General features: G+C 39.7%; 1 protein-coding gene across 2 annotated transcripts; it reads left to right on the plus strand.

Moving 5' to 3' along the window:
* The first annotated feature begins 177 nt into the window (after positions 1 to 177).
* Positions 178 to 9,873, plus strand: zdhhc23b (zinc finger DHHC-type palmitoyltransferase 23b). Of its 2 annotated transcripts, none has more exons than XM_053611484.1 (5): positions 178 to 570; positions 2,446 to 3,656; positions 4,033 to 4,740; positions 6,495 to 6,662; positions 9,138 to 9,873. In XM_053611484.1, the coding sequence occupies exons 2-5, from the start codon at positions 3,520 to 3,522 to the stop codon at positions 9,409 to 9,411; spliced, it is 1,287 nt and encodes a 428-aa protein (XP_053467459.1). In that variant the 5' UTR covers positions 178 to 570; positions 2,446 to 3,519; the 3' UTR covers positions 9,412 to 9,873. The 2 variants fall into 2 exon arrangements, with proteins under 2 accessions (XP_053467459.1, XP_053467458.1); XM_053611483.1 differs by having other exon boundaries at positions 3,474 to 3,656.
* Positions 9,874 to 9,927: the final 54 nt, after the last annotated feature.

The following is a 9,927-nucleotide window of genomic DNA, read 5'->3' on the forward strand; positions in this document are numbered from 1 at the left end:
AAGCATGTTCAGTATTACAAGACCACAACATATATGGTTAGTGTTCGGGAAATTGACAAAATTCGCTCGCTTATTTCCAAGTGGGTGGGAGGGAATGTTGTGTAGTGTCATTTGCTAGTAGGCGTTCCTTGTAATAGGCGTGGTTTGTAGTCTTGCGGGACGCAGACAGACTCTTCTCGAATTAGGCACATTATGTTTAATGTTCCAAATTTAAAAAATGTGAGAGGATTTTAAGGGAGGGATCTGGCAACCCCGTTCAGCGCTTCGTTGACTAGTATGGACCGGACATGAAGCGAATCGGAGGACCATGTATGAGATAAAGGACAGTGTCCGGTCTCAGGTTATCCATTGTGTTACTGGTATATATCTTGGTGTAGAGAGAGCGAACCACTTCGATCTTGGATAATGAATTCTTCAAACCCTACAATGGATCTGTGTTAAGTAAAACCGAGGAATGTTTTCGCACAGGGATAAAAACATAAAATAAAAAAACGCGACCTGGCAACCCGAAGGGCGGGTGCGTTACCAAGGCTGAGCGATTTCCTCAACATGTCACATCGCCAAACACAGGTAAGACGCGATAAACGTGTGAGAGCTCTGAGAATTCGTGTCCTTTCAGGAAAAACACGGTAAAGTCCCTCACGGCCCGCATTTTCTACTAGATATAACTTCATAGAAATGCAGTATGGCTGTACACACACTGCTTCCTTGTCATGTATGAACTTTTCAGACCGAAACCTACACACAGCAGCTTTCAGACACGGATAGTGTCTCAGGTGGGAATAAAAATGCATAAGAAGCGTTAATTAAATACTAAACCGTGTTCTTTAAGCGTATACTTGCTAAAACGATCTCTTCTCGAGGCATGAGAAAAGGAAAGAGACTGTTCAGGGCGTATTTATGTTCTCAGTGACCTTGTTCCTCGTCATCCATATTGCGCGCGCACACACACAAACGTACATACAAACACGCATGCATGCATATCTCTCTCTCTCTCTCTCTCTCTCTCTCTCTCTCTCTCTCTATATATATATGCATACATACATGCATACATACATACGTACACACGCATGCATACATACACACGCATACATACATACATACATAAATGCATACAAACACACACGCACGCATGCATACATACATACACAAACATACATACATTCACAAACACGTACACAAAGGTACATATATACATGCATACATACACATACATACACACACACACAAACATGCATACATATACATGCACACCCAGACATACAAACATACATACACGCAAACACACATGCATACATATATACACAAACATATATATATGCATACATACATGCATACATACATACGTACACACGCATGCATACATACACACGCATACATACATGCATACATACATACATACACATACAAACATACATACATAAATGCATACAAACACACACGCACGCATGCATACATACATACACAAACATGCATACATTCACAAACACGTACACAAAGGTACATATATACATGCATACATACACATACATACACACACACACAAACATGCATACATATACATGCACACCCATACATACAAACATACATACACGCAAACACACATGCATACATATATACACAAACACATACACAAACATACATATACATGCACACATACATACATACATACATACATACATACATGCATACCTACACAAACATCCATACATATACATGCACACATAAGCATACATACAAACACACATACATAAATACACACACACATACACCCACAAACATACATATACATGCATACCTACACACACACACACACATGCACACATACACAAACATGCATACATATACATGCACACATAAGCATACATACAAACACGCATACATAAATACACACACACATACACCCACAAACATACATATACATGCATACCTACACACAAACATCCATACATATACATGCACACATAAGCATACATACAAACACGCATACATAAATACACACACACATACACCCACAAACATACATATACATGCATACCTACACACACACGCACACATGCACACATACACAAACATGCATACATATACATGCACACATAAGCATACATACAAACACGCATACATAAATACACACACACATACACCCACAAACATACATATACATGCATACCTACACACACACACACACACACACACAAACATGCATACATATACAAGCATACATACAAACACACATACATACATACATACATAAACATAAGCAAACATGCATGCATATACACACAAACACATACATACATATATACATACACACCTTGCATACACACGTGTGTGTGTGTGTGTGTGTGTGTGTGTGTGTGTATATATTTATATATATTGGTGTGTGTTGCTGTGTTTTGGTGTATTCTGTAGTAATCCTTTCTGTTTATGTCTTTTCCACTACAGTCAGTGCTGCACTGCATTGGAGCTTCACACCTCAGTGCTTTTAATGAATAGACCTGAGCTTCAACCTTGACTGTAAGGTGGAGTGAAGTACCAGCATGATATGTGGCCATTATAGCCTACTAAAATAAAAAAAAGTACAAAAAGAAAACTTGCTCCAGCTCTCATTTCTCCCACTCTGTCCACACGTCCGGTTGCAAAAGTTTGCTTTTACAGAAGTGACTTCCTTCCTCTCCCAAAAAAACCACACTAATTTAAATGAAGTGCAATAGTCATTAAAAAATTATTGATTGTACAATTAACCGTAAACAAATGTAAAACATGATAAACTATAAAGGATTAAAATGTGGCTTTAGTACAGTTGGTTGAGAAACCCCGTTTTGGATAACTGACTTCCTGTCCAGAAAGCTTGTTTGTGTTTGGATGTGCCTCTTGATACTTTTTACTCTGCAGGCCAGTGGGGGTGGAGCTTTGTGAACATGGCTGGGAATGGGTGGGCTCAAGGATTTAAAAAAATGTTGAATCCACCTACTTCAAGTCCCTGTGAAGTTTCCTGAAACGTGCAGCGTTATTTGATGTATCCACGTAATTTTCCAAGTCGGGGTGGGACATATTGAGTGGCTCCTCCCCCTTTTTAAATAGCCAGTTGAGATAATTTTTGTCGTATCGCACGGCTTTATATTTTCTCAAAGGGACAGACATTGGTCACCACTTGGGACATTTCATATGAAGCAAGAAATTCAAGGTTAAATGTCTTGCTCAGGTGAACAATGGCAGCAGCAGCAGGATCTTATCAGCTTTGATCGAACCCTGAGCTTTTTTCCGCTCATGGTTCACCATCTGATTGCTGGGCTGAGGCCACGCGATAGCGCTGCTACATTGTTCAAGAATGAATGAAGCGCCCGAGTCTGAAATATGAGCCATTAAAGCAAACATTGGCAGCAGGATAAAGGATGTATTATGGATGAGGCTGTAGTGTGTAAACAAGCTGCTGGCCTCAATTCATTTCTGCTTTTTCTGTTTCCCTAAAGGTGAATGATGACCTTCTGTAGCTGATTGGATGAGCTGCCGTCCATCATGAAGAAGCGATCCAATAAAGCGGCGGAGCCAGACGATACTTTGTGCTGCTGTGAGTATGTGGACCGACTTGGTGGGCGGAGTCACGTGGCAGCGTGCTGCTGTGACTGTGAGGATCTGGACGAGGCTTGTGACAGGTGAGGGAGGAGCTGTGTGGGAAGGAGGGCCATCAATTAATAAGGGAATTATGCGTTAGATGGGGTTTAGAGCAAACATACGACCTGCGTCCTCGGACCGGCCAAATAGAGATTCTTAAATTAAAAGAATTTTGCGAACCTGAATTGAAGAAAGAAAAATAAAGCGAGTCTGTTATTCCAATAAGTGGAATAATAGAGCAATATTGTATACAAGTCATAGAAAATATCCAGGACCAGTCTAGTGCCAGAACAAGAGCAGCAATTTCAGCTAGCTTTGATTCGTCACCTGTGTTTTCTTTGCCAGGTTGAACTTAAACCACTAAGAGCAGACAATTTGCACCTGTTGTTATATAATAAATTCTCTGATGTTCCACAGATGGATGAAGAGAGAACCCCAGAACCCGGACTCGCTATCTCGAGTGGCGGCCACGGTGACCGATCGTCTGCGAGTGCCCTGGATTTCAGGAGCTAAAAAAGTCGACCTGTCCTTGATCCCGCCTCTTATCCTACTTCCCATCCTCCTGCACATCGCCGCTCTGCATTACCTGCTGGGTATCGTAGTCCTGACGGCGCTACCCGGCATGGTGCTTTGGTATTACTACTTCACCCACCGCAAGAAAGGACGCACGCTGTTCTTCCTCAGCCTGGCACTGTTCTCTCTGTTTTACATGTACTACCTCTTCCTCACCGAGGTCGTGCCGCGAGGCGACGTCACTAACGTACAGCTCGGGATCATCACGCTAGGCGTGGCACTTACTCTCCTAGCCCTCATGCATACCAAGAAAGGGCCGGGCTACGTCAAGCCCAGTCCTGCTGACACGCACAGCACAGTGACGTATCACAGCCCTCTGCAGGAGGTAGACTCCGCCTACCACAACGGCTCACGGCATCAGGTGGTGATCGCCAATCGGACGAGTCTTGCTGAGCAGGGCGCTGAGCCCAGAGCTGTGGCAGGCAGCGTGCTGGAGAAAGACAGCGGTAAGAGGAACTGGTGTCCGTTCTGCAAGCTGGTGCGACCTCCAAGAGCCGGACACTGCAGGATCTGCAGCGCTTGTGTTCTACGCCTGGACCATCACTGTGTCTGGTGCATTTCTTTCACTTTTTTCTCTGGCCACCATTGTCATTTACGACATCGTGGTATAGTTCAAGTATTATTATAACAACAAGAAATAAATAATGATTTTATTATTACAACTTTAGTACATCAAAATGGAGCTCAAAGTCTTTTCCAAAATAGAAGGCAAATGATAAACGACATAAAGGAAAATATATAATATGTATAGGAAAAACAAGATGATAAATATAATAAAGAATAACTATTCTAAAATGTATAATAAAGTCACCATAAAATAAATGCAAAAATAATTATAATAAATATAGTAATAATGTATTGGGTATAGCAGGGAACAGCAGGTCAGAGTAAAATAAAATGAATTAAAATTTATATTTTATGTCCACTAAATTAAAATACATTTACATTTTTATTTTAAAAGTAATTATTATTTATTTTTTTTACATTTTAAATTCTTTACATTTAGAGATCTCTTCCAGTGCCTTATGATTGCAAATTAAATTAATCACAGATAAATTTATTGACACATTAGGCACATTAGTAAAAAGTGTACTGTTATATATTTTTATTTATTGTAAACATTATTGCTGAATATGACACCTACGCCACTTGAACCAATTACACAGTATTAATATGTAGATTGAAAATATTGTATATCATTTTACTAGCACGTTTTTAATTATTTTATTTATTAATTATTTACAAAAATTTTCATTACATTTGAGTTTATATATTCTTATTTTTAAAATCTTGGCTTATAACTGTAATAACTTTTTATATTTATATATAATTTATATATAATTCTATATAATTATATAGAATTTCTGACTTTGTACATCATGGACCCCAGGGGTTCCACATCAGAGAATCACGGTTTGACAATGCGAGTGGAAAAATGTTTTCAAGTCAAGTATAAAAGATCAGTGGGAAAGCATGAGTGTTTATAATTAAGCAGGTGATGATAACTTTCAGACTCGTAGCAAAGCCAGCGTTTATAAAATCCTATGTACTGAACACGGCTTAATGAGGGACCCGTGTGCACAACGTGAGCCGATGCCTTATGTCAAAACACTCAGTGTATGTATGTGTGTGTGTGTGTATATATATATATATATATATATATATATATATATATATATATATATATATATATAAAAATATAATATAAAAAACATTAATCAGGCATTAATTTGATTTAATAGCTAACGGACCTGGTTCCCCATTGGCTTCTTGAGGGAAAAAAACAAAACGAGAAGTAATTTGTTGTTATAAATGGCTAATTTGAGATATTTCCTAAAATAACTGAAATCAGTCCTGAGTGCTGCTACAAAAAAGCATTCACTCTACCGTCAAGAAGTTGCGAGTTCAGTCCCACCGAAGCCATAATCATCTGTGGCTGGAAGCCCAAGAGAGCGAAATTGGCTCCGTTCTCTTAGTGGGCGGAATTGCAAACTCTCTCTTTCCTGTCAATCATAGCGACAATAGCCAATCATTGGTGTCTGTGAGCTCGTATGTGGAAGAGGGCGGATAGTCCTCAGAGTGTGTTACAATGCGTGAGGAACAGTCTGAAAAGACGGAACTGACAGATGGTGTTGTAACGTGTCTTGTTAGACATCATGTGTAGCCATCTGTATGATGGGGGAGAAGATGTGAGGATCAAATTAGGGGAAAAAAAATGGGGGGAAAATCTAGAATATCTAGCGCATGATACAATTATACGAGTGAAAGCTGTATTCAAATCCTGACCTGCATTGTTGCTTGGACAGGATTAACAGCTGTGTGGGTCAGGCCAACCATCGCAGCTTCCTGCTGACTCTCTTCTTCTTCCTGTTGACCTCGCTGTATGGGATCAGCCTGGTGCTGCACAGTGTGTGTCCCACCCAGAGCCTCCTGACCGCCTTGCTTTACTGCCCCGATGTCTACAGTCAGTCCAGGTACGAACCCTTTTACATAGCTGCTTTTTAAAAAAAGTAGTTTATTTTTATATATATTATGGAAAAGGATCACAATTAAAGGTTTGCCCAATTCACGCTTTGCTAACCTTGACAAGGGTATTAGATTTCTCACATGACGTTTATAGCAATCTTGTGGAAGAGTACATCAAAAAGTAGACAGAGGAGCAGACAGAAACGTGTTTCTGTCTGAATTTTTTATTTTTTTTTCCATTCTGTGTGCTGTTCCTTTAATTGACTGAATGAATTTCACTGAGTACATGGGAAACAGTTGAACGAAATATTTATGATGTTAAAAAAATATATCTTACAGTTTCAACATTTCACATTGTTGATGTCATTGAAAGATTTCAAAGCTTGTGGAAAGTTAGATTAAAACTGCAGTAAATGTGTTACAATTAGGGTTACATCCAGAGATACATTGCAGTAGTCACAGCAGTCAAATACACAGATGAGATTGCCCCAAAGTGAAGCACTTATGAATATATTTTAAATCAGTGCTCCTATTTGAAGTAAACTAATTGTGCATTATTTTCAGTGTATTGGATTTTGTCCAAACTGTTTAACATTTAATAAATTGTAAAAAGTATCTTTAGGTGCTTGAATCACCCAAAACCACCCTAACAAAAAGCACTTACCAAATGATTCAGACAGGTCAGAGCCATCGTTATGGTATCAATTTTTTTTTCCAGTTTCATTTTTATTGAACATTTCTGCTGAACTGAACATTTCTACTGAACATTTCTGCTGAACATTTCTGCTGAACTGAACATTTCTACTGAACATTTCTACTGAACATTTCTACTGAACATTTCTGCTGAACTGAACATTTCTGCTGAACATTTCTGCTGAACATTTCTGCTGAACATTTCTGCTGGACATTTCTGCTGAACATGTCTACCAAACATGTCTGCTGAACATCACCTTTTTTCTTCTCTCCTCCCCTCCCTTTCCCAAATATTCCATTGAGAAGGAAAAAACGAAATTGAGCAACACATAGCAGTAAACATTCACAGGTTTTTTTTCTTTTTATACTAACAAAGGAAAACAAAATTTAAAGTAAACCCGCCCCCGTCTGGAAGGAATTTGAAGGCAGTATCCATAACCTCAGAACATCATGATGCCTCTGCAGGGTGGTTACACTACAAGAATAAAGAATGGAGCTATAAACCTAGAAGTTGTGTCCTAAATCACACACTATGCACTTACACTCTACAGTCTAGTGTATGAATTTTAGAAGGGTAGTCTCGTCTCAAATGGAACAGTAAAGTTTTTTTTACTAAACACATGTAATGTGGCGGCGCTAATGCAACGAAAACGAATTTCTTCATTTTACGGTTGTCACCGTTACCTTTTACCATTTGTAAGATGTCTTGTCCAGCGGAGTGCTGTCGGCCATCTTGAACATTGACCTTGGAGTACATGAAGTGTCCAACATTCCACACGTTTTATTTTTATTGATCGAATAAACGCATCATCAAATAAATATTGCACTTCAGTCCATACAGGATTTCACAGGATTTTATTTTTGTTTGTGATTGCTGTGGGCAAAAATGCTTGACTATGCACAATGCAGTTTGCAGCATTTTTTTTGTGATTGATTTATTTTGTTTTTAATTTATTTTTATTATTTTTGCGGAAAACTACTTCAATCGGCGAAATCGCAGTCGCACAAAATAGTTTGGTGCGCTCTTTCGCAGTGATGTTTGTTGGAAAATGAGCCCTTTTTAGCTGTACTTGTGTTTGACGCACGTGAATCGAAGATGGCTTTGGCCGAATGCCGCAGATTTGGGCAGAGACGTTTCGTGTGACGTCATCACGATGCGTCTCGGCCCAAATCTGCGGCCGTTTTAAAATAATTGCAAGCTCCTGCAAATATCCCGATGTTTCCTGGAGGGACTGACTTCTTCTTGTTGGAATTTTCAGCACGAACACACTACTCACACTGTTTATACTACAAAATGGCGCAGAATAGTGCAGAAGCATGCGATTTGGGACACACCTCTAGATCGTCTAGATTCATGTAGGTGACAGAATGTAGTAAATGAGCAGTGTCGTTCTTGCACCGCAGAGAGAACATTTGTCACTTTGTTTTAACCACATAAAGTCAATGCATTAACAAAACAAAGGTGTTATAGTAATAAAATTGTTTCAATTCAAAATTAAACACAAATTCTTTAAACAATAATCCAGTTGAAACAGATTAGTTATTATGTACAGTACTTATGTACAGCTTTAAGGTTTATTGAGTGTAAGGGTAATAAGTTTGACTTTACAGGAAGCCTCTTTCTAAATCCAAAGCTCAGGAGTTTAAAAACACTAATAAATGCTAAGTCTGAAAAAAGAACCGCACACAATGTAATGACATGTTGTAAATTGTAAAGTCACTGTGTTTAGCAACATGTCAGTTTAAACATTCATCTCTCATCAATAGTCTATCCCTGTGTGTTTGCCCAGCTCAGCCTTGTGCTTCACCTGTGCCTGGTACAGCAGCATGGTCACCGGTGGACTGCTCCACCTGCTGGTGCTGCAGCTGATCAACGTCAGCTACAACGTAACGGAGCGCGAGGCTCGGATCGCTCTGAGGGACAAAACGGGACGCAGTCTAGTCTGGGGCCTCATCATCGACACGGGTGTGTACTCCCGTGGCTTCCGCAGCAACTGGAACGAATTCCTGACCATGGGCGAAACGTTGGAGCCCAAAGCCCTGAAACCCACAGATCTGGTTTAGACGTCTGCTTAATGTCAGAGCCTTAAAGTGTGACTTATTGGAGGTCATGAAAAGCTGTCAGACTGAAGCGTTACGCACGTGCAGGTACACTGCAGATCCAGGATTAGTTTTATTTCTCTGGTTTCAACTGACTAGCAGAAATGTTTGTTAGATATTTGCCCACTAGGTGGCAGCAGTATATAATATTTCATCTGGCTATAACCAAATCACAATAGCTCATCAGTGCACATTGACAGTGAAGGAGTCTGGGTGACAAACTGTTCACCAGACCCAACATCTGTGACTCCTAAGCCATATAAAAAAAATATGCCATGAAACCATAACTTTCAGAGCCGCTGTGTGTCTTGGGCTCTGCTGTCCAGAATGTAAAGTAGTGTTGTGTAGACATCATAGCTTGATTTAGTGCCTTGCTGGGATATGGGAGGGGAAAAAAAAAACGGACACAGCACCATAATGCATTCTTGTTCAGAATTCCAGTCGGCTATAAAACTCCGACGGCGTCGCAGTGAATGTGCA

The sequence above is a fragment of the Ictalurus furcatus genome, chromosome 23 (genome assembly GCF_023375685.1).
Source record: "Ictalurus furcatus strain D&B chromosome 23, Billie_1.0, whole genome shotgun sequence".
NCBI lineage: Eukaryota > Metazoa > Chordata > Actinopteri > Siluriformes > Ictaluridae > Ictalurus > Ictalurus furcatus.

Coding starts and splice junctions, on each gene's coding strand:
- zdhhc23b (XM_053611484.1), top strand. CDS start 3,520: ATGAAGAAGCGATCCAATAAAGCGGCGGAGCCAGACGATACTTTGTGC. Junction 4,741..6,494: donor CTGGACCATCACTGTGTCTG/GTGCATTTCTTT, acceptor TTGCTTGGACAG/GATTAACAGCTGTGTGGGTC. Junction 6,663..9,137: donor GATGTCTACAGTCAGTCCAG/GTACGAACCCTT, acceptor GTGTTTGCCCAG/CTCAGCCTTGTGCTTCACCT.